General features: G+C 48.1%; 1 protein-coding gene across 1 annotated transcript in view; it reads left to right on the plus strand.

Moving 5' to 3' along the window:
• LOC128335276 (tigger transposable element-derived protein 1-like) overlaps positions 1-25,229 on the plus strand; it is a 139,632-nt gene extending 114,403 nt beyond the window's left edge. The window contains exon 2 of the mRNA XM_053273316.1: positions 25,175-25,229. Within this exon, the coding sequence (XP_053129291.1) occupies positions 25,175-25,229 (55 nt within the window). The remainder of the gene's footprint in view (positions 1-25,174) is intronic.
• Positions 25,230-25,571: the final 342 nt, after the last annotated feature.

Raw genomic sequence — 25,571 nt, forward strand, 5'->3', positions numbered from 1 at the left:
CTGTGGGCTGGCTTCTGCCCTAGAACCATTTTGAGATCATAAGGGAGTTCTCAGTGGAATTCCACACACCACAATTAATCCCTCCTCTATTTGATATTCCCTTTTTATTTATTTTTTATTCATTAAAACATTTTTATACCACCCCAAACTTACATCTCTGGGTGGTTAACAACAGAATAAAAACAAAGTAAAACATTCGTTAAGACAAAAATGGGGGGTGTGAGGGGGCTACTTGCAGGAATCTCTAGTACAGGAAGATGAAGTTAGATCAGCACTCCAGTAATTACGAAGTTGGAAGGCTACAGGAATTGATGGAATAGCTACAGAAATGTGGCAGGCAACAGAAAAATAATCAGTCAAGGCTCTAACCACACTATGCCAGCAAATTTGGAGAACAACGCAGTGGCCAACAGATTGGAGGAGGTCAGTCTACATACCCATACCAAAGAAAGCAGACTTAAGAGATTGCGCAAACCATTGCTCAATATCCTTAATTTCACATGCTAGCAAAATAATGCTCAGGATCATCCAACGCATTTTAGAGCTGAATGTGGAAAGGAAAATGCCAGATGTTCACTCTGGTTTCAGAAAAGGCCGAGGAACAAGAGACATTGCTGATGGACACTGGATAATTGAGAAAGCCAAAGAATACCAGAAAGAAGTCAATATGTGCTTTATTGACTATAGAAAAGCCTTCTGTTGTGTCAACCATACCAAGTTTGGAATATCCTTAGGAAAATGGGCATCTCAGAACTTCTCATTGTTCTTATGAGAAACCTATACACAGGACAGGAGCCACAGTCCAGAAGGAACGTGGTGAAACAGACTGGTTCCAGATCGGCAAAGGAGTAAGGCACGGCTGTATACTTTCTCCTTCTTTATCAACTTATATGCTGAACATATAGTGAGAGAAGCTGGATTGGAAGAAGTTGAGCATGGTTTTAAAGTTGGAGGAAGAAACATCAATAACCTATGCTATGCTGATGACACCACTCTGATAGCTGAGAATGCAGATGATCTGCAAGCTCTAGTAATGAAAGTCAAGGAGCAGAGTGAAAAAATGGGACTACAACTAAATGTAAAGAAGACTAAACTAATGACAACGGTTACAGCAACCAGCCTCAGAAATGACAATGAAGACATTGAAGTGGTGGATAGCTTTTGCCTCTTAGGATGGACCGTCAACAGTTAAGGATCCAGCAGTCAAGAAATACGCACAGACTAGCACTTGGTAGGGCTGCAATGAAGGCCTTGGAAAGGATATTTAAATGCCATGACATGTCTATACCTACAAGGATTAGAATCGTTTGGTCAATGGTCAATGCTTTTCCCCATGACACTCTGGACTTTGAAGCTGGACTTTAAAGAAGCAAGATAGAAAAAGCATTGACGCTTTTGAACTTTGGTGCTAGAGAAGACTTTTGAGGATCCCATGGACAACCAGGAAAACAAACAAATGGATCCTAGAACAAATCAATCCAGAATTTTCACTCGAGGCACAAATTACCAGGCTCAAACTATCATACTTCAGATACATTATGCAAAGACCCAGCTCCCTTGAGAAGGCTATAATGCTGGGGAAAGTTGAAGGCAAGAGAAGAAGAGGACGACCAGCAGCAAGATGGATGGACTCGATTACAACAGTAATGAATGCACCACTGAGAGACCTTAAAGACCAAGTTGAAGACAGATCATCCTGGAGAGAATCTATCTATGTGGTCGCTAATAGTCAACACCAACTTGATGGCACTTAATCAATCAATCAATCAACAAAATTCCCAGCAGACTGCACATACTGTATTTGGTAACCCTGCCTTGAAAAACAACACTGCAGAACAGAAACACACACAGTCCCTCCCAACATAGAATAACACATTTTGCCAAACACATTTTGACTGATTGAATACAACTTGCAATACAGAATGCAGACTGAGATTGCAAACTCCAGAGCAGAGCAGAGCACTGAGTGAAGCACAAGTTATTCTCAAGGCCAGAAATAGAGATTATCTCTTACCATGAGAAGAAGTCTCCTTTCTTATCTTCTTCTCCAGCGTATGCATACATCCCTGCCTGACTGCCTGCCTGCCTGGCTGCCTGCCTGTGTCTGGATAACACCATGGCCTCAGATTGGTGCTGGGCCCCAGCTGATAACCTGACACATGGGTCAGGGCACCTGTCCATGACTCATCATCGGCCGTGGCAGTGGAGTGCATGCATATCTGCATATCTCAGAGGCACTAAGGGGCAGACTGTGACAAATCTGGATTTGGGGTTGGCCAGAAGTGTTGTAGCAGGTGGGCATGCCCTTGAGTCACTCACCCTCCATGACCAGCAATGGGTAGCCCAGCAGGGGGAGGTTGGTCTTGAGCAAGACCAGCTGCTACACCATGTTAGCATCCATGCATGAGTGATGGGGTGTCGCCATGCTCCCAGCCATGGAGAATACCCTCTCACTCTGGATGCTGCTTAGCAGGCATGGAAGGAACTGTCCAGCAACCATTGCCAATTCTGGCCAGACTTGGCAATGCGTTGCCCAACACTGGATCGGCTCCACCTCCGGGCCTGCCACCAGCCCCTGCGGATACTGCATCACAAATTGCTCGGCAGTACTGCAGGGCTCAATGGGCTCCTCCTGTACCCCTGGCAAGGTGCCAAGGAACCCCTCAATGAGCCACTGGGTAAACCACGGAGATGGGTCAACCGGCTCACTAGTCCCTGCCAGGGACACCACACTGCTCGACAAGGAAGTGATGGTAATGGCAGTACTGATGCTAGAGGTGGACTGTGCACTAGCAGTAGGTGCTCCAGCACCCTCATTTCATTCATTCAATTTCTATACCGCCCTTCAAAAAATGGCTCAGGGTGGTTTACACAGAGAAATAATAAATAAATAAGATGGATCCCTGTCCCCAAAGGGCTCACAATCTAAGGATCCCTGTCCCCAAAGGGCTCCAGCACCCTCCTCCTTGTTGGACCCCAGCCTCCTCTTCTCTGCTTGCCAAACCTCTGCAACCAGGAGGTCCCTCCACCTGGGCAGCTGGGCAGAGGTGACTGCTTTGCCCTTCACCCTTGGACCACATAGGCAGGACACAACATGGACTGACAGTGCACCCAAGGGTGTCCTGAGCTGATCTACCACTCCAACCCCCAGCTGAATTACCAAAGTAATTCCTTCCTCAGTGGTCAGCATGGTCTGGAGCTCACCCATTGACTTCTCAAGGAGGAGAGTGGCAGGCAAAGCCTGGCTCAGCTCTGCTGTCTCAGCACACAAGCTGTTCATGGCAACAAAGAACAGCTCAAACTTAACCCTATATTCTGAATAAACGGGTGGAAAGCATTGTTCAAGATAAATTTACTAAGCATACAGAAGAATAAAACTTGCTAAGGAACAATTAACATGGCTTCTGCAAAGGGAGGCCTGCCTCGCCATCTTTTTGGAGTTCTCTCAATTTGTCAACATGCATGTGGATATTGGTGATCAATTGAACAGACATATCTAAAGGACTTCCAAAAGGTCCATCCCCAAAGTCTCTTGAGTAAAGGTTTCATGGGGTAATAGCAGTCATGGGATAAGAATAAGACAAGGTCATCCTGTAGATTTCTGACAAGTTAAACAACAGAAATCAGAAGGTAGGAAGGAGTAAATGGATAATCCTGTTCATGGTATAGAGGAAAGTAAAAAAGTAGGGCCCTGAAAGGATCTGTCAGAAATAGTGAGGTGTCATGTTTGTGGATGACACCAAATCTTCATTTAGAAGTTTTTTTCTCCCTCCTTTTAAAGTCCAGCAGTTAATTGGAATGGCTTTCTGTGAGATCCCTTAGCATGAGCCATATTTCATTGCCTCACACTGTGGCAAGAAAAAAACAAATTTTGCATCCAGTCAATTAACTTCTTGTGCTAATTTTGCAACAAAAAGAAAAGAAAGAAAGAAAGAAAGAAAGAAAGAAAGAAAGAAAGAAAGAAAGAAAGAAAGAACAACTGGACTAATGATTTTTTAAAATCTTCTTTCCTTTCAAAATGGTCATGGACCAGCAGAATCCTCAAATGTATTCTCAAGGATGTGAGTGAAGAGCCTGGAGTCATAGTCACATTTGAGGATACAGAAGCTAATGAGCTCACCTACAAGGTGAGTCCCCCAAGGATCTACTTTGGCACCTGTGCTATTTAATTTATTCATAAATGAACTGAAGTCAGGAGTGAACACTGAGGAGGTCAAGTCTGTGAATGACACTGAGTTATTATGGTGAAAACCAAGAAGACTGTGAATAACTCCAACAGAATCTCTCCAAACTGAAATGGGGGCACAAAAACTCCCAACTTCACATAAATAATTGTGGGTCTGAACTGTTTGTGACTAGCCAGAGATCTTGAGGTTATGACAATGTCATTGTGTGGCTGCTGTGAAATAGGCATGTATCATGCTAGAGGTTATTACAAAAGGGATTGAAAAGATTGCCAGTATCCTAATGCTCTTATGCAAATCAGTGGTGTAGTCCAGGGCAGCCAACTTTGCAGATGTTGGACTACAGATGTTGCACTACAGAAGTTGGACTGCAGATGTGGAACTACAACTCCAATCATCTCTGACTATTAGCCACTGTGACTGGGGATTATGGGAGTTGTAGTCCCAGCTGGAGTGCCAAAGTTGTGCAGTCCTAGTGTAGTCACTTCTGGCCTTCTGGGTGGTTCTGGTCAGCTCTTCTGCAGGAGCAAAGAGCCTACAAACTATATGGCCATAGGTCCCTCACCCCACCCATGTAATTAGGACATAATACTACTTCCTCCTGTATCCATGTTCCAACAAACATCCAAAGGGCTAAGGGTTTTTGTGATCATAAAACTGAGCAGCCTCCATCAATTCAGACCATGTGTTGGACAGCAAAAATAAATTCTTGTATGATCTTTGTGAAAATATGACCAACAAAGAACAAGAAAGAAGATGTGTCAAAAAGGCACACATCTGAAAACAAAGCTTCTTTATGCAGCACATAAACTTGGAATTATGAAGAGCCTCATCTTAAAATGATTATCCTAGAATTGCATAATTTGATGAACAAATATTGTGCTCAGGAAATATTGTGCTCAGGAACTTCAAATTTCCCCAGTGGTATTATATAAATATTTCCAAAGTGTTACCAAAAGCTATATAAACCTTTTGTCCACATTTTACAGTTTTTTTAAAAACACTTTACAAATATTACAGATTTTTACTGAGTTTATAAAAGTGTCCAACTTCCAGATTTATGAAGCATGTGTACATTTGCTATGTTCCCTCTGAAGCACTCTGTTACTCTCAAAAACATGTCCCTGAAGACCTCATAATACTCAGGTATATATTCTGGATAGAAGAGTAGTTCAGCAAAATCACACACACAACTGCCCAGTGCTGTTTTTCTCTGGAATACAGCAAATACACTTACTTTACTACACACTCACTTTATAAGTCAGAATATCAGCCAGCGCATCATTCATTCATTCTATTTGTGCACTGCTCCAAACTTACGTCTCTGGGCTGTTTACAACAATTAAAACAAAAATTAAAACATTAAAACACTGTCAAACCACATTTCTTGTTAAAAAGCTTGGGTGAATAAATGTGCCTTCTCCCTAGTAGTCCTCAGCTTATGGAACCCCCTACCACAAATGATAGTAAACTGGTTTCATTTGTTGTGGTATTCTGTCAGTTGCTTCATGACTTCTCTTCTTCAGCCCACCTGAAAGTTAAAGCCACTACCTCTTTGTGAACTTTATTGTTGATACCGTGTTTGATGTCATTGTTTTTAATTCTGGTGAATGTTAGCCTCTTTGGGCAACCTATGACTGAGATGGAAAAGGGAGGAAAAATGTTTCTTCATAAATAAAACATAGGTCAGTATGGTTATTCCCCTATTGCAGGTGGGGTGCTGAGGCTGGGAGGAATGACTTGCAAAGCCTCTCCCACTTTTCGGTAACTGCAGCCCATGTAGTCAAGTGACTATGTCAGGGCTGTGGTGAAATTTAAATTGGAGACTTCTTGATTCATAGCCACTATACTACACAATGCTCACTACCCTATACTCACACTATATTATAGCAACTCTTTATTTTTTGATTGATTTGATTTATATACCGCCCTTCCTAAAGTGACTCAGGGCGGTTTACATTAAAATCAAAAACACATTATAAAATAATTTAATATTTCTTAAAACCATGTAAACCAGATAAAAATTAAAATTATAACTAGATATTAAAAGCCAGGATAAAAAGATGGGTCTTTAAGGCTCTCCTGAAGGCCTCCAAGGAAGATTATCCTCTGATATCCATGGGAAGCACATTCCACAACCGAGGGGCAACAACTAAGGAGGCCCAGTACCAGGTCGCCACCAGATGAACTGATGGCACCCAAAGACAGATCCCTCCTGATGATCTTAATGAGTGGCGGGGATCTTGTAAAGAAAGGTGCTCTCTCAGGTAACCTGGACCTATTAGTTCACATCAATTGTTTCTCAGATTCCCAGTCAACATATTTGATTTGAAAAATCAACATATTTGATTTTTACCTCAGAATCGGAGAGTAAGATCCTGAAAAGATGAGGTCTGGTACAGAATCTTGCATTTGGTGGGCATTTTTTAGTACAAGAGGATGAGAAATAACTCTAAATCTACTAGATGGTGCCCAATCATTTCTCTTCACATTTCTTGTACAGCACTTTAGTTTCAGGATGCAGAAACCTTAGAAGTCTGCAAGGCTACAGAGAGTAAAATCTAAATCTAAAACTCAGCCTAGCACTATGCCATCCTCTCTATTTTCAGCATTTCTGAAAAGTCTCATAAGACTTTTCTAACAGGGCAACTAAGGGACAGTAGGGATGTGCATAAAACCGGTTCTCCCGGTTTGGTTCGGGTCCGGACCGGGTCCGGACCGGACCGGGGTGGTTCGGTTTTGGTTTTGCCGGACCACCCCCCCGGTCCGGTTCGGTTTCGAACCGGTTCGGATCTGAAAAGAACTGGTTCAGATCACAAAAAGTGGCTGGTTTTGAAGGGGACATTGTGTTCTACCTGCCACCCAAATTTCAAGTCGATTGGACCTTTCTCTGATTTTTTACAAATTTTTTTAAAAAAATTAATTTTTGCCCATAACTCACAATGTGGAGCCCTTAGGGGCAAAAAAGCTGGGGTGGGTGGTAGCCACCCATGGGTGTCCTCCACCCCAAAAATCCCAAGGCAATTGGTGGCTCCTAGTATTATTGGTGAATTTTTGAAGAAAAATTTTTTTCCATTGGCTAGAATGGGGGTTTAGGGCTGCCCCCGACCCACCTCTGTGGGGTGGCAGCACCCCCAAAGTGGGTCCGGGGCCATGGTAAAAATGCCCTCAGTCCCTCCCAGCAATCCCTGTAGAGATAGGAGTGATGGTTCTGTTGTTTTTCTGAGGTGTTCTGAGTGAGTGTGGATTCTGTGATAGCAAATGAGAGTGGATTCATGGTGTCTCATTGGAAATCTCATTAGCTATCATAGAATCTACACTCAGAACACCTCAGAAAAACAACAGAACCATCACTCCTATCTCTACGGGGATTGCTGGGAGGGACTGAGGGCATTTTTGCCATGGCCCCGGACCCACTTTGGGGGTGCTGCCACCCCACAGAGGTGGGTCGGGGGCAGCCCTAAACCCCCATTCTAGCCAATGGAAAAAAAATTTCTTCAAAAATTCACCAATAATACTAGGAGCAACCCAACAATTGCCACCCCATCTTTTTGGCGCCTCTCTCTGGGCGCCCTAACACGTAACACCTAGTCAGTCCATCTTAATGCCTACCTACTACCACCACTCCTATCCAAGCAAGTAAGAGGAGGACACTCAGAGAGACAACACCCACTCTCTGATCTAACAAAAAGGCCACTGCTGTGCTGCCTGCCAGCACAGCAGCAGCAGCGGAGAAGCACACTAAGCACAAGAGCAGCACACACAGAGAAGAAGCAGGAGGCGGAGCAGCAGAGCAGCAGACCTGCCGCTCTGCATGATGGGTGATGTGATGCCCAAAGAAACCACCGCCTCACTCAGTGCCTGCCACTGACTAGGCCCGACAGACAGAAGCCAGCCAACCTGCTCTGCTCTGCTCTGATGCTCCCCATGGATGATGCACACACACCCTACATCTGCATCCAAATTACCAGACCAGACCAAGTGCGCAGAGTCAGCACAGGCCAGCAGCCACCAGCCCAGCAACAACAACAGCTACTACTGCTACCACCACAACCAGTGTTTCCGCTACAATCACATTCCCAGTCCAGTCACGCACGCCACAGCCTGAGACTAGCACACAGCCAACAGCTGCTGCCAGCCAGTGCCTGGCAAGCCCAGCCAACATGAGGAGGAGAGAGCTAAGTAGACAGCGCACGCACATCACCAACCCATCACGACGGCGCAACTGCAAGGGGAGAGGGCACAATTACAGGCAGCAGGAGGAGGAGGAGGCGGCGAGGCAACCCTAGCACAGATTTGACAGTTTAAAATCCACCAGGACATCTTCTAGAATCTAGACTTCTGTTTTTTCTACCACCAGCTGTAGTGTCTAGTTAGTCAGTGTGCTGTGCAGCTGAGCTGAGCTGAGCTGCGCTGCGCTGCGTGTGAGGAAGGATGATTGTGGCTAGTTCTTTAGTTTCAGCAGACTGAGCATTGAGCATGGGCAGTGGCCTTGGGAAGCAACACAATTACACGACACTCACCTGCTGCTGCTGGTTCTAGAAGTTGCCTCTTCTCGTCTTTTCACCTCTTCGTGTCGTGTGTGTGTGTGCGTGTGCAGTGAGTGCATGCCTTTTGCCTTGCTGGAAAGAAATGCTTCTCTGGTCCACCACCACATATTTGCTCAAGGACACAGAGGCCCAAGGCAGAGGTGGTGGCACCAGTGTGAGTGCATGTGTGCTGGTGGTGTTTGCCACCACAGGTGTTTTGTGTGTGTGTACTGTGTATGTGTGCGCTGCTAGCTAGGAGGGGGGAGGGAGGGAGGCAGGGAGGGAGGCAGGGGGGAGGAAAGGGGAGGGGGAGAGGGATGTAGAGGGGATTGAAGGGGGGGAGGGCCCGGCTCAGAGTTGCTCAGCCACATATTTGTGCACACACGTGCTCACGTGTGTGCTTCGGTGGGAGAGACCAGACTCTCATCATCTGCCAGACCGGGGTTGGGGGCAGGTGAGGCGGTGGTGGGCTGGAAGGGAGGGAGGATGGAGGGTGGTGAAGAGGAAGGGGGAAGGATGAGAGGGCTGGGATGGAGGGAGGCATGGGGGGGAGGGAGTTGGAGGGGGGAGGAAAAAACATGTAGACAGACACACACCACACCACACACAGGAAGCATCCGCACACAGAGACAGTGCTAGGCGTCCATTCACACAGACAGACAGACAGACAGACACACAACAGGAAGAGACAGACTGAGCCTGCACCACACACACACACACACAGACCCAATTCCCCCCCTGCACAGTTATCAATCAATATGTTGTGTTGGCAGCCAGTTCATTGCTATTCTGATGGTTTTGGGTTTTTTGCCATCAGCCAACATCAACAGTGACCACAATCAAGATGAACATAAGATGATAATAATTCATTCGTTTCATTAGAAAAAATCATCCAATCATTTTCTCCATGTAAACCAAGCCCCCCACACATGATTTCTGGCAACATTTTCAATAAAATCAATTCATTTGGCATTCATCATTTTGTTCTCCCTTTGTCACCTTTTTTTCTTTCTTTTGCATAATTTTGAGGCTTGATTTTAACATGGGGTTTTTAAAGAAAAAATTATTTACATGTTTATTTACATACAGTATTTACATATCTACACTGCATTTTAGAACGTATACCCGCCGCTGCCGCTAAGTCTAGTACTCCGTGGGCTGTGCTACTTTGGGGGGGGGGGTGCCGTGCCCACGCCAGGTCCCCAAATGCTGACAGGTGGATAGATAAAGGGCTGTGCTGGTCAGCATTGGGTTTCTTTTTAGGTGGGCGTGGGCATTGTAAACATCTGGCCAGTCGCAGCACTACAACTACTACTACAACTGCATCTCTGTGTGGGCACACTACACGCTGCGACTGGCTGGCACGGCTCAGCATCTGTCACGTCAGCTCAGCTAGAGGTGGAAGGGGGGGAGGGTAGGGATAAGCACAGAGGTCGAGCCAGGCAGGTGACCAACCATGGGGCAACCCACGGTAATCACTCGCCCGGCTCAAACTCCAGCTTGCGGTAGCCCAACAGGGGGAGGTTCACCTTAAGGAAGACCAGCTGCTCCACCAGACCAGGGTCCAAGTGGGAGTGAGAGGGTGTCACCACGTCCCCGGCACGTGAAAACACCCGCTCGCTCTGGACACTGGTTGGGGGGCAGGAGAGGAGGCGCACAGCCACCACCACCAGGTCCGGCCAGACTTGGCGGTGGCTCTCCCAGAACTGTGCGCAGTCCACGCCGTCTCCCTCCACAGGCTCCTCCAAGTACTGCGCAACGCATTGCTCAGCACTGGAGGGGGGCCTGGCAGGTCGAGCCTCCCGCATACCAGTTATGGCGCCATAGCAGAACCGCTGAAACCACTGGGCGGATCTCGAGTCGGTAGCAAGTGGCTGCTGCGATGGCGCCGCCTGGGATGCCGCGCTGCTGGACTGGGAAGAGGGAGGGGAAGGGGAAGCTGACGCCGGCTGGCCGCCCATGCTGCTTCTGGGTGCGGGTTGGGCCGCGAGGGCTGCCCCCGCACCACTACCAACACCCTGGTCTCTGCGGGCCCTAGCGGCCTCCTCCTCCCTAACCTTCTCGACCAGGATGCCCTTCCACCTGGGCAATTCGTCGGCACTCACGGCATTGCCCTTGAGGGCTGGGTGACAGAGACAAGCGAGGACATACTCCTCCCTGTCTCCCAGCACATCAACGAGCCGCTTGTCAACCCCAGACCTCAGCCTCCCAGCCAGAGCACGACCCTCTGGCGTGGTCAGAGAGATATGGAGTCCACCCATCAGCTTCTCTAGACCAACAGCTGTGGGCAGCGCCTGGCTCAAGGGAGTGGTGTCGCCACACAAGCCCTTTGTGGCAAGCTGGAAGGGCTCGAGTGCTGACACCGCCTCGGACATCTGCTTCCACTCTGCGTTCGAGAAGTCGCAGACATCCAAGGACTCGTCCCTCGCCAGAGCGACATGGGCTCTCTCCTGCTCCAACAGGCGCTGGAACAGGAGGAAGGTGGAGTTCCACCGCGTCTCCACATCCGTAGGGATGAGATGGCGAGGAAGGCCAAGGTCATCCTGCTTCTGGCGAAGCAGTCTCCTGGACTTCTCGCTGCGGTGGAAGTGGGCGGCCAGCTTGCGAGACTTATCCACAAGCGTGGCCGTGGCAGCAACAGCAGCTGGGATGGGGCGGGCCCCCTTCTCCTGGCACGCCTTCAGCTCCTTAAGGCCAAGGGCGTCCCTGACGGTCAGATGGAGCGTGTGTGCCATACACCGTATGTTCACACAGACCATGACTGTCTCGACAGCGGCGGTAACGTTGGCTCCATTGTCGGTGACAATGAAGCCGCGGGAGAGGTGTGGACACCCGCCAATCCACTCCTCTATCTGGCGGTCGAGTACGGCCGCCACCTCCTCCGCGGTGTGCCTCGTGTCCATCGTCTCCACGTGCAGGAGGCCCACCTGTGCCGTAGTGCAGCGGGAGCCGCGCCGGACCCGGAAGCATCGCCCGCGGAGGTCCCCTCACTCTCCGGTCCCCACCAGTGGGCAGTGAGGGCCAGGAAAGAAGCGTGCATCCCACTGACACTGGTCCAGAGGTCAGTCGTGAAATGCACGCTTGTCCCGGCCGGAGCTGCACACAGCTCGGCCGACACGAGCTCCCTGCACCGGCGGTACAGGGAGGGGACCACGTTCCGGCTGAACGTGGTCCTTGAGGGGATGACGTATTCGGGAGCCAGGTATTGGAGAATCCGGCAGAAGCCGTTGTTCTCGACCACCTGAAACGGCTGGTCATCGGTGGAAATCATCTCCCCTATGAGGCGGGTGAGGTGATGATGGTCCACGCGAACAATACGCTGGCTGCCCGAGGACTGCGTCCACCGCTGGACGGGCAGTGTAGCCTGCCTGCAGGCTGGCACACTGCCGCTGCCCGCCCTAGTGGCAGATGCACAAGGCGCACTAGCGCTGCCAGCCTGTCCCCTGAGACCTGGGTGGTGACGCTCTAGGTGTCTCCACATAGGCGTCGTACCCAGGTGCGCAGGGTCCCTTCCACGGCTGACAAGCATCCTGCAGTGGACACAGCGGGCGTGGAATGGGGCATCTTGAGGGACCTCAAAATGCACCCATGCACCACTGCCCTTGGCCTCCTGCACCCTGGGCGCCGTCCTAGGCCGTTTCTCGCAGGGTGGCTGCAGTCCTAGGGGGGGGCGGCCACCGCTGCCTGCCCACTGCTGCCACCCAACCCGCCCCTTCCACCCTCCACAGCGGAGGAAGGGCCCGGCTCAACTGGCATTGGAGAGGCAGGCCTCTCCTCCACCACCTCGCCAGACCGCTCCCCACCAGAGTGTCGGGCTTCACGAGGGGGGGGCCCACTGAGCGGCGAAAGGATAGGGGGAAGGGGCCCCAGAGGGAGGGAGAACCTGGCTGCATCGCTGCCAGCCGCACGGTCCTCACCGCCCTCTACCTGCTCTTCCAACTCCACAGTCTCCTCCACCTCAACAACTGGCGGTAGCTCAGCAGCACCTGGTGCCGCCGGCGAGGAGGGACCCGCCACAGCCCTAACGGTGCCTCTGCCTCTGCCGCGATTGGCGGCAGCAGGCGTGGGGAACTGAATCCTGCGCACCAAAGATGGGGCCGGAGCAAAGAATTCTCCAATGGGGAGAAGTGGGGTGTCCTCAGGCTCCCCGCGTCCTCTCCCTCCCCGTGCCGCAGGCGCACCCCGCACCTGGCCTCTCCCACCTCTGCCTGCCAGCCTTGAGCGAGCCCTGCCCGCCACACGGCGCTCAGACATGCTGCTAGGTCAGAAGGAGGGAGACTTTAGGAGGAAGGCCAGACAGGGTCAAAGAAATAATTTGGAGGGGCTTAGGGGCAAAAAAAAAGGCAGCTGATTTGGAGGCGGCGGGGGGGGGGAGTTTGTTTTCAAAAAAGGAAGCCAATTGGGGGGAAAAGAAGACTTTTTGATATGGGGGGGAAAGCCAATTGAAGTGAGGGGGAGGGTGTCCTTTTAGAATTTGGGAGTCAACCACCAAGCCAATTGGGGAGATGGGTCTGGGAGGGTTTTTTTAAAAAATAGGGGGTTAAAGGGTGGACCCCTGGTGTGGAAGGGTGGCACGGGCAGTTGGGTGGAGTAGTTGTGGTGTGGGTGGCAAGTTTTTAACTTTTTTGGGGGGGAGTGGATGGGGGGAGGGCACAGCACCTACCGGGGGTGGGGGAGGGACGCAGTCAATGCTTGGGAACCTGCAGATCAAAGGAGGAAACCCTTATTTAGTGAACTGGAACACAAAGTGTGGGTTCTGGGGTGTGGTTCTCAAGTAATGCTCCTGTGGGGGGAGCATCAAACTCAATGCAGCCTATTTAGTGACTCTAAATTGCACACAACCCAAACCAGAACCCAGTCACACCTACACAGAGGTTGAACCCACCCACTCTGTGACTCTGCCTGCCCAATGCCATGGCAAGCAAGCAGCAGCAAACACTTGATGGCAGCCTCATGGATTGAACATCATGATCATCATCATATGTGTGTATTGGCCCAGCATGTAGTGGCAGCATCAGAGCCCAGGACCCCACTCAGACTGCCCCAGAGGCAAGGAAGCACTCTGGCGTGGCATTGGCCCAGCATGTAGTGGCAGCATCAGAACCCAGGACCCCACTCAGACTGCCCCAGAGGCAAGGAAGCACTCTGGCGTGGCATTGGCCCAGCATGTAGTGGCAGCATCCGATCCCCTGACCCCACTCAGACTGCCCCAGAGGCAAGGAAGCACTCTGGCATGGCATGGGCCCAGCATGTAGTGGCAGCATCAGAACCCAGGACCCCACTCAGACTGCCCCAGAGGCAAGGAAGCACTCTGGCGTGGCATTGGCCCAGCATGTAGTGGCAGCATCCGATCCCCTGACCCCACTCAGACTGCCCCAGAGGCAAGGAAATACTCTGGAAGAAGGCACCTGTTCAAAAACCAACTGCAAGACGCATGCAATGCAACGCAACACACAGCAGCAATTTCTTTATTGGGCATGAAGACACAAGTTGCAACGGTACATCTCCTCTCCCTCCTCCCCACACCCAAATGCATTTCAAGATAGGGGTGTCCCTATTTAAAACCGCCAGCTAGGGAGAGAAAGGGGGCAACAAAAGGTGCACAATTGCACATGCACTAACCCCTCTTCTTCCGGTCCTTCTCCTGCCGCTCACTGCTGGTCACGGATGCGCCGCCGCCAGCCAACCCCCTGGGCTGGGACACAACAGGGCAGCCGCACGAGGCACAGGCAACCGGGGTAGTTCAACGATGGAGGGGCAGAAGTGAGGAGACAACACTATTTATGTGTTGTTGCTCAACTCACCCCCAAGCAGAGACAAATGAAATAAAACAACTTTCAAAAGAAAAAAAAACCGATGGCGGGGACCTCCAGGTGAGGTCGGAGGTAGGATACTGTGTGGCTGCAGCTGTGGGAGGAAGAAGAAGTGAAGGGATGAGGAGAGAGAAAGAGAGAGAGAGAGGAAGAAGAGAGGAGGAGCTGTAATGTAGCAGCAGGGAGGGGGATTCGGGTGTGGGAGGAGGACAGCAGCAGCAGCAGTGACAGTCCCAAGAGGGGGAGAGACCAACAGAGGGTGTTTGGGGGGTGGAGTGTGTTTCAGGGGGTCTGGGGTATGTAGCGGGGAGTCAGGGGGGCAAGAGGGGGAGAGACCAGAGGGTGTTTGGGAGGTGGAGTGTGTTTCAGGGGGTCTGGGGTATGTAGCGGGGAGTCAGGGGGGAAAGAGGGGGAGAGACCAGAGGGTGTTTGGGAGGTGGAGTGTGTTTCAGGGGGTCTGGGGTATGTAGCAGGGAGTTGGGGGGCAAGAGGGGGAGAGACCAGAGGGCAGGGTGTATTTTGGGGGGATTAGTATGCGTAAAGGGGGATGAATCTGGGTGGGAGGGGGCAGGCAGGGCAGGAGTGGAGGAGGAGGAGGTGGCAGTGGGGGGAGTGGGTTTCTGGAGGGGAGGGAGGGGGGAAGCTGGGAGCAGAGCAGAGGGCCACACAGAGAGGGGAACAATCAATGAATCAATCAAAGCAAACCAAACAATATGAAAAAAAGTCCAAAAAAAACCACCTGGGACCAATGGGCAGAAAGTCGGGGGGGGGGAGGAACCAACAACAACCAGCAGGGAGGAATGGGACACACACACACACACACACAGCAAAACCAGAACCAAAAGAAGCTAATTGATTTCACACAAAAAACCAAAGTAACTAAGACAGGACTCAACAGGCAGCAGCAGCACCAGGGACGATGGGGAACAACACTCAGTCTGGGTGGGAGGGGGCAGGCAGGGCAGGAGTGGAGGAGGAGGAGGTGGCAGTGGGGGGGTGGGTTTCTGGAGGGAAGGGAGGGGGGAAGCTGGGAGCAGAGCAGAGGGCCACACAGAGAGGGGAACAATCAATGAATCAATCAAAGCAAACCAAACAATATGAAAAAAAGTCCAAAAAAAAAAAAAACACCTGGGACCAATGGGCAGAAAGTCGGGGGGGGGGAGGAACCAACAACAACCAGCAGGGAGGAATGGGACACACACACACACACACACACAGCAAAACCAGAACCAAAAGAAGCTAATTGATTTCACACAAAAAACCAAAGTAACTAAGACAGGACTCAACAGGCAGCAGCAGCACCAGGGAGGATGGGGAACAACACTCAGTCTGGGTGGGAGGGGGCAGGCAGGGCAGGAGTGGAGGAGGAGGAGGTGGCAGTGGGGGGAGTGGGTTTCTGGAGGGGAGAGAGGGGGAAGCTGGGAGCAGAGGGCCACACAGGGGAACAATCAAATTTGAATCAAAAGAATCTATACACAAAGTAAAAAAAAAGGAAACCAAAGGCCAGCCAGAAAGTCTCAGGGCGGGGGGGGGGGGTAACAACTACCAGGGGGAGGGACTGGGGGAGTGGGTGGGACACACACAGGGAGCAAAACCAAAACCAGAACCTAATTCCACAAAGAAATCCAAAGAATGCAAGACTCAACAGGCAGCAGCACAGGAGGGAAACAATCTTCTCTGGGTGGGAGGGAGGGAGGGAGGGAGGGGGGAAGCTAGGAGCAGGGCCAGAGGGGAACAAATTAACAATCAAAATCAGAACACAAGGAATCCAATTGCAGCAATAATATAAACTAAATCCTCAGGAACACAACTCAGACAGGCAGCCAGCAATAACAATAGCAGAAGTTATTAATTAAAAACCAAAATCAGCAAATATATAAATTTACACAGAAGCAATAATTGAATGAAACTCAAAAAGTGGAACAAAAGTCAGGCAAGGCACAAAAACAGGAAAGCAATGCAGAAGATGGGGGGGGGGGTGGGGGGGGAGGAGGGCAAGCCAAAACTTTGGGAGAAGGGTTGAGAGAGAAAGGGTGAAGAGAACAGAAAACACAACAGGAAAAGTTGGAAAAAGTTGAGGGGAAAGTATTAAAGAGGTTTGGACAGAGACAGACAGAGGGCAGATGGACAAGGTGGCACACAACAACACACAGAGAGACAGACACACACTAATGTGACACACAGTCAGGGACTCACAGCAGACACCAGCAGCAAAAGAGCAAGCAAGGTCTCAGAGATGATCCCACAACTGCAGCCAAGAGAAGTTTCCAGAGAAGAGGCTTGGGTTTATATAGGTTTGAAATTCCCTCCTTTGGGAGCCCCCACCTTTGCACTCCCCCCACAGCCAACAGGGTGCCAGCTCTCAACAGTGCAACAGCCAAGCAGCCTACCAGACGAAAGGACTCATTCTGGCCAATCAAGGATCAATAGCGCAGCCAATACAATGCCTGGAAATAGCATCACAAAATGGATGCAAGGAGGAGCAAAAGTTTCGGGAAGGAGACACAAAATGGAGGACACACTTGCAACTTTAAAGAGACACTCCAGAGACTCAACGGCACTCCCGGACCGGTTCGGGAAACCCGAGCTGGTTCGGTACCGAACCGGCCCGGATTCGGTCCGGCTCGGTCCCAGAAGGGCCCGATTCGGTCCGGGATCGAACCGCCGGATCCGGACCGGTTCGGGACGAACCGGTCCGGATCCGGACCGAACCGCACATCCCTAAGGGACAGGAAGATACCACAGAGAGAGGCAGGAGAGGACAGAACTTGCCCATAACTTGAATAGAATAGAATAGAATAGAATAGAATAGAATAGAATAGAATAGAATAGAATAGAATAGAATAGAATAGAATAGAAGTAAGACCTTGATATCTGCGGACTCTATATGCACGGATTTGAGTATCTGTGGTCAGGCAATAGACACCTGACCTTGGCATACATAGGGAAACTGAGGAGAAACCCATTGAACTCATGTATCCATGGGTTGTGGGTGGCCGGAAATGACGGCAGAAGTCACTTCCAGCCCCCATTTTGTGTCCCAGAGCCTCAAAATGGCTCCATTTGGGGGGGTGAGTGGGGGGAAAATGGTGATTTTTCAGCCAATATTTTGGCCACTTTGGATGCATTCAGGAGCACAGTGTGACTCATGGGGGGCAGCTAAGATGGTAGGCAGCTTTCTCCTGCCTGCACCCCACCCCTGAAATTTGATTTGGGGGGGGAGGTTTTCCTCAAACCAGGAACCTAACCCCCAATTCCCCACTGTCCTAATACCTCAATATTCACGGTTTCCGTATCCACGGTTGTAGTGTGGAATGGAACCACCAGGAATATTGAGGTCCTCCTGTAGGATAGGATAGGATAGGATAGGATAGGATAGGATAGGATAGGATAGGATAGGAGTAAGGGTGCAGAACAACAAAAGCATAATTTCCCCTCATATGTATCAATGAAACTGGATAGATATGGCAACTACTGTGTTCTCAAAAGCTCTGGATTTCTTTTTAATTTCTTTTAATTTTTTTTATCCCATCTTTTAGGCTAAAAAGCCTCACAAGGCAGATAACAACAAACTTTAAAACTGTCAAATAATCAATCAACAATAATTCACAGCAGTAAATGAGACAACAATATCATAGCAACAAAAAGTAACTGGGGCTGGGCCACACAGAGCATGGCCAGGCCTCACAGAGGCCCATTAGGCATGCATGGCGGCCTCCAAAATGACCACCACCACGCAGGGCAGGCCTGGAATGGGCCAAAGACCACCCAGACTGGGTGATTTGCAACATAATGGAGGCCAGCAGGGGGAACCTTCACACACACACACACACACACACACACACACACACACACACAACCTGGGAGAAGACCCCCAGAGGGTTTGAGTACCAATAAAAAAATTAAAAATGGATCGTGAACCTTTGAACCAAACCGGGGGTTTGGTTCAAAGGGGGGTTAAAGGTGTGCAGAACTGAACTGACCCAGTCCAGTTCGGGTCCGGTTCGGAATCAAACTGAACTGGGACAGCCAGTTTTGTGCACACCCCTACTTATATCCATTAGGTTTGTTAGTTTTAACTTCTACATAACTTTTAATTTGAACTTTTTAAAATTTGTAACTTTTAAATGTGGTTTTAGTCTGGATTTTTGTTTTACATTGTATCCCACTGCTAACTAAACAAAAGTGGCACCTTTTTAAAGTGGCGATTCTCTTTATTTAGCAGAGGAAGACCAACTGGCCCTATCCATCTCCAGCATAACATCCCTCCACTGCTGCTGCTGTTGTCTATCTTATGTTTCTTTTTATTATTATTATTATTATTGTGAGCCCTTTGAGGACAGGGAACCATTTTGTTTATTTACATTTATGTAAACCAATTTGGGAACTTTTGTTGAAAAGTGGAATATAAATATTTGTCATATACATATTCATATTTGTATCTATTTTATTAATGATCAGAGCCAGCCCCAAGCAGTCATGTTAATACAAAATAATTTTATGTATTTATATTTTAAATAAATATAAATATACCCTATATCTATAGGATATAGATGTTACAGATGATATATATGTGTTCATGCCATTCTCTGGGAAAACCTTGTTTATAACCATTAATCCCTTCCTGATATTTCTTCTCTTTTTATGGTATTTCAGCCAAATGAAAGTGGGGATGAAAATTTCGCTAAAACTTTAACGCTTGCCAGGCAAATGATTAAATATCCCAATTCATTTTGAATATTCATCTCAGCTTCATATATATGCACGCAGAATCTGACTAGTGCATTAAGAAATCTAAGAATAACAACACTTCACTGACTTAAAAACTACAGTCTGCTTTTCAAGATTAAGGCTGAAATCCTCTGCATGCCATGCTGGAAGAAAATCCCACTGAATTCAGTGGAATTTGTTTCTGAGCAAATGCACATAGGATCAGCCTGCTGAAATCATTGTGTTTAAAATCTTTAAGGACACCACAGCATCATTAGAAAGATCATCTTTTGTTCCTCATGTTCAATGCACAAGAGGCTCAGATTACATCATTATAAAACCTACACAGTCATGAATTTTGCCAGCAGAGGGTGCTTCTGCATTACTTACGCTAGACAGAAATACAAGGCCTTTCCAGGCACTCAAGAGTGCTGTCAATATACTGGTGTCACATCTTCATTTTCTGTGTCCTAACTTCTTCCTTCCCTAAAGTAAGTGCTTCTTTTTCAGATGTATTCCATGTTTTCAGAGCCCAACACTCTGTTGCGGGGAAAATGTGGTTATTTCCATGGCTAGTGAGGTTGTGGAACACCCTCCAATATTTTGCAAATATAGGATACACTTGTAACAACCAATTCTCATAGCAAGTCTTTCTGCCTAAACCTTCCACACACTATAACTGGATTCCATCCACTATATGCTGTGCACTTCATAGTGCCTTTGTGCACACCCACTGACATACAGGTGCACTAGCGACACATTGCATGTACCCAGCCACTCGGAGATTTGATTGATAGAGACTTTGGGGAAGGGACTGAATCCTGAAGAATGACAACTCCAGCAACTCGCATGGTGGGGGGACGGGGAATTGAACATGCCACCCCCCCCAAAAAGGCAAAAACAAAGTCAAATTGGGGAAAGTGATTCAACAGGGACAGATTACTTTGAGGCCTCAACAGGATACCTGATGAGTCAGGATATCTGATAAAGGTTTTCTCAGCACTCACGGTCTGAAGACTCCTATTTGTAACAGACTTGGGAAGGTGTTCCTCAGATTTAAGTACAGCTGTTTTAACAGACTGATGTACATTTTTAAACAAACTTACTTTTTAAACAGTGGCAGCCAATGAGGGTGCCCCGGGGTGGGGGGACGGGAGAAACCATTTGCTGATGACGCAGATGGCCTCCGTGCATGCATAGAGGCCAGGTGAGTTTGGGAGCCCCACACCACTAAACGGGTTGCCTGGTACCGCTGTTCACTGCACCTTGCAGTTATGGCGGTAATGCCAGTAAGCACTATCTAACTGAGTTTTAAAAGTACCTCCCGCTCGCCCCCAGTGGCGCCCTCTCTGGCCACCACTGTTTTAAAAGCATGCATATTGGCAGAAGGAATATCATTTTATCTGTCCAGAGATTTAACACCCCTTCACAACCCACATAACGTCTTCCTGATAGCAAATGTATGATAGCACACTTCAAATACCTGAAGGTCTCTCGCATAGAAAAGGGCGAAGACTTGTTTTCTGCTGCCCCAGAGGACTAGATCTAATGGACTTGTAGGATAATTGTTTTGGTAAAAGCAGTTCAACATTACCTAGGGCAAAGTGGGTTCTCCCTTGCCAGAGGTTTTCAAGTGGACACTGGAGAGCCTTCTCTTGAGGATTCTCTAGCTCCGGATTTCCTGGAGGTTGTACTAGATGGCTTCCAAAGCTGCCTCCCTTGATGATTCTATGATGCAAATGATTCTGTCCCCAATATTTTAGTATCCTTCCCAGGTACCAGAATGCTTTATTTTAAGTGTTGGAAAATTAATATGATTGAGGTAAGTATCACAGCGCAATTTTTCCCCCTTTTACAATGGGACTTCTGCATAAGTATACACAGAATCATGATATAAATATCCTAATATGCATAACATTCTTAGAGGAAATGGAACAACTGAACACAACATGCTTTCATAGGCACAGTCATATAAATACAGAGGTGGTTCCCACGTGCAGCCCTACCCACACTTGAGAAACCCTACGTGTGAAGTAGCAGATCAAGGCCAATCCCAGTGCTGATTTCCTAGGTAGCCTGGGATTTTTACCTGCCCTTTTACCTGGATTAAAGGGCACAAGCACAGCCTGAGCAGACACATAGCCAGGTGCCTAGAGTGCCCGGCTTGAGGAGAAATCACTCAATGCACCGTGCTCCTTGTATGGTGCATTTAGGGATACTCGAAGGCTGGGCTTCATTTTCCTGGTCTCCGGTGATCTGCACTGCTCAGAGCAGTGCAGATCATGTGGGCACATGAGCCATGCACCACATAGAGAATGACTGATCTGGGAAGAGGAGGTAGGTTCAACCCTGACTGCCCCCCCCCCACCAGCCCAACCACCTGCCCCAGTAATGATCGTTAGAATGACCTTATAGTGTGCTATAATAAACTCTTACAGCACTAAGTGGAATGTTTGAAACCAGGAATAGGATTGCCAGATTTGGAACTTTACTGGTGTGACTTCAATAGGTCCATAAATAAGAATAATTGCAAGTATATCTCACAGGCACTGCTGCTCTGACAGGAGAAGTTGAAATTGATAACATTCTCTCTTGGGTGAAACAATGCAAACTTGACTGATTCAGAGTCTGGCAACCCTCAAGCAGTTCACAGCATGCTGTCTGTGTGTGTGTGTGTGTGTGTGTGTGTGTGTGTGCAAATTCTAAATGTTAAGTGGGGAGCAAGTATGCAATGAGGCATAAAGGGTATAAAATATAATTTTATTGGTCAGAGTAGCATCAAACATTACAAGTGTGCCGAATCATAATTTCTTTGGGATCTCCTCCTCCTCCATCTCCTCCTCTTTCTCTTTAAATTCCCACCCACAATCCCTTCTCCATCATGGAAAATTGACAAGAAAGGCCTGGTCAGATTTTGGCACTGGAATTAGTTGGTGTCTTTAGCTTCTTAGCGTTCCCTTTATTTAAGACCTTTATATTTCTGACTGTCTTTGTATTTGTAGCCAGTCACAGCAGTGTGGCGTATATGTATATTGATCATACACAAATGAGAAATGCTCTTTAGACTTCTTTGCCTTTCCTAGGCATGTTAGTATTACTGTGCACCCCAAAGACCAGAATCCTAACTCACTTACATATGTTTTGGGGCTTTTAATGGCGTAGCAGGGAAATGACTTGATTAGCAAACCAGAGCTTGCTGGTTTGAATCCCCACTGGTATGTTTCCCAGACAATGGGAAACACCTATGTTGGGCAGCAGCAAGATAGGAAGATGCTGAAAGGCATAATCTCATACTGCACAGGAGGAGGCAGTGGTAAACCCCTCCTGTATTCTACCAAAGACAACCATAGGGCTCTGTGGTTGTCAGGAGCCAAAATCAACTTGACGGCACACTTTACTAAATCCCATCAGAAGCAGCAGCTCCTTGGGATCTCAAATTGTGTCCCTGGTGATTATAGAGCTTCTCCTTCCCTCCTGCTGCCTGTCACTTGGTTCCTCTTGCCTGTGCAGAAGAAAAGTCAGAAGAACCTAAGAACCTGGAAGTTATTGCAAAAAGGTCACAATGGATGGCCTACCTCTCTCTCCCAAATCTGAAATGACCTAGTGCCATTTCAGATTATGCTTTGTCCACTGGCCTTAGAACACACCCTTCCTACTCTCTGGTGTTTCAACCAAATTATAGTTTCACTTATATTTTAAACTAGCATTTATAGCAGATCTACAGGGGTGGCCCAGACACATATACCTACAAGACAATGAAGGGGAGGCACCCCAGCATGGAGGGTGCAGCTGGGAGGATGTGAGCATCTGTGGTGAGCACACATCACATGTGCAGAGGACAAAATGTCATCCAAACCAGCCCATTGAGTTTCTACCTAAAACCAGGCCCACCCCACTCCCATTTCCCTTTGATATGAAAAGGGCTGGACCATCATCTCACTATTCAGAATGGTGCTTGTTTCGCTCTGCGTCTGACTTGCTCCAATAAAACTTACAAGATTTGGACACTGTGAGGGGGTCACCCTACCTCAGGGCAGCTTTCCTGTCACCACTCAGGTCTGATTAGGCAGGATCTGAGAGCAAATCTCACTTCTCCCCACCCCCATTTGTGTAGTAGTGTGAAGATCTCTCTTCAGGTGTCATGAGGGAAGAAATGAAATGTACTTAATGTTGGAAGTTAAGGACTTTGCACTGTCTCTTGTCTCAGACAGTGGAGGAGAGACTAGTGAGTCAGAGGGCTAGAGGGTCAATTGGTCATCCCTTCTCTACTGCTCTGACACTATCCCTTTGGAATGTAGATTGCTAATCTCAGGGTGACTTCCTTCCTCTCTCTCTTCCCTACCTGTTCCTTCTACCTTGCAACATGGCAAGCTCCTCTCCCTGCACCATGTGTGCAGAGAAGATGCAGAATCCATCTGCATCCAGCTAGCTAGATAGATTAGAGATCCTAACTCCTCACTTTCCTATCTAGAATGGAGTTCACTAATAAATGCCTTATATATTGATTTGAAACTATGAATTGGCTCCAAGTTACTTTACTCTCAGCATACCCGCATGCCTAAGTAAATTCCGCTGTGTTGTGCCTCCGTGCACTCTGCTATCATGAGAAAGGGATTCTCTCACCACAGAGAATTCCCAACACTTAATACAACTAACAACTTTTTATTGTTTGACAAAAGTCCTTTAAGTGTAACAGTTGCATGTTTTAGAGGTACCTAAGCGTAGTGGTTTCAGAGCGTTTCCAAAACATGTTACTGGGGGGTTACTGCTCAACCTCTTGGCAATTATGCTTTGGGTTCTGCAGGGTTCATTCTTTCCCCTATGCTGTTTAACATCTACATGAAACCTCTGGGAGAGGTCATCAGGAGATTTGGCCTGAGATGTCATTAATGTGTGGATGACCCCTCAGTTGTATCTCTCTTTTTCATCAGATGTAGTTGAGGCAGTGACTGTCCTGATTCCTAGACACAGTAATGGACTGGGTGGGGGTGAACAAGTTGAGACTCTATCAAGACAAGGCAGAAGTACTGTTGATTGGTGGTTCCTCTGTTCGGACGAATGATGTTCAGCCTGCCCTAGATGGCAGTCCCCCTGAAGGACTAGGTTTGCAGTCTGGGGGTGCTCATTGATCCAGCACTGTCGCTAGAGGGTCAAGTGGCTTGGAGCACCTTTTATCAGCTATTATGATCTTGCCTAGAGAGAGATTGCTTGGCCACAGTTACTCATGCTCTGGTAACCTCTCACTTAGATTCCTGCAATGTGTTGTACGTGGGGCTGCCTTTGAAAATGGTCTGGAAGCTGCAGCTGGTACAAAACAGGGATGCAAGATTATTAACTAGGACTGGACATTTTGAGAATATTACGGCAGTGCTTTGTCAGCTGCATGGGCTCACAGTGGGGCTCTGAGAGATCGCCTTGCCCCATATGTGCCGACTCAGACCTTAAGCTCCTCTTCGGAGGCCCTGCTCCAAGTTCTCATGCCAAACGAGGTGAGGCATGTGGCTACTAGGGAGGGAGCCTTTTGGGTGGTTGCATCCCATTTATGGAATAGCTTCCCCAGTAAGGTTCACCTGGCTTCATCACTTTGTTCTTTTAGATGCCAGGTAAAGATCTTTTTGTTCATGCCGGCCTTTAAATTTTTGATTTAAAAAATTTCTAACTTAAAATTTTTTAAGTTTGATTTTTAAAACTTTTAAAACTTTTAAAAAATTGTGGGGTGGGGGTTGTGATTCCAAGTGTTATGTGTTTTTACTTGATGTTTTAATGCTGTGTTGTGAGCTGTCCAGGAAACTATTTATTTATTTATTTAATCATTCATTCATTCATATCTTTATATCACCTGATATGTAAATTTCCAGGGGCGGCTAACAAATGATGATGATGATGACTGTCATAGCTTACAGAGATGTTAACAGTCTTTCTCCACTCTGGTGTTCAGGTGTCTTGCTCGGCACATCCTCTATCCTGAGGATTTTGGGATCTTCCCTGAATAGGCCCTGGCTTTCCAGCGGAGAACAGATCACTCCTCCTTCCTCCACCTAAGCCCCAATTCTCTCTCCCCTGTTCAGAACCCTTTTCTCTCCAAGCGTCCAGCTCACCTTCTCCCCTATTCACATACTTGGACATTTCTAAAAACCTGAGTTCCAAAACATATAAGCAACACAATAGATAGATTTAACAACCAATATTAAAACAATGCCTAACTTCACAGACTCTGCATATAAATATACAGATATAGGGAAGAAGTTTGCATAACCATCTTCAAACATGACATACCAGTTAGTTTAATCCCCCCTCTCTCATAGAAACAGACTGGCAGCTTAAGTCAAGTCTTC

Source organism: Hemicordylus capensis, chromosome 1 (genome assembly GCF_027244095.1).
Source record: "Hemicordylus capensis ecotype Gifberg chromosome 1, rHemCap1.1.pri, whole genome shotgun sequence".
NCBI classification, from domain to species: domain Eukaryota; kingdom Metazoa; phylum Chordata; class Lepidosauria; order Squamata; family Cordylidae; genus Hemicordylus; species Hemicordylus capensis.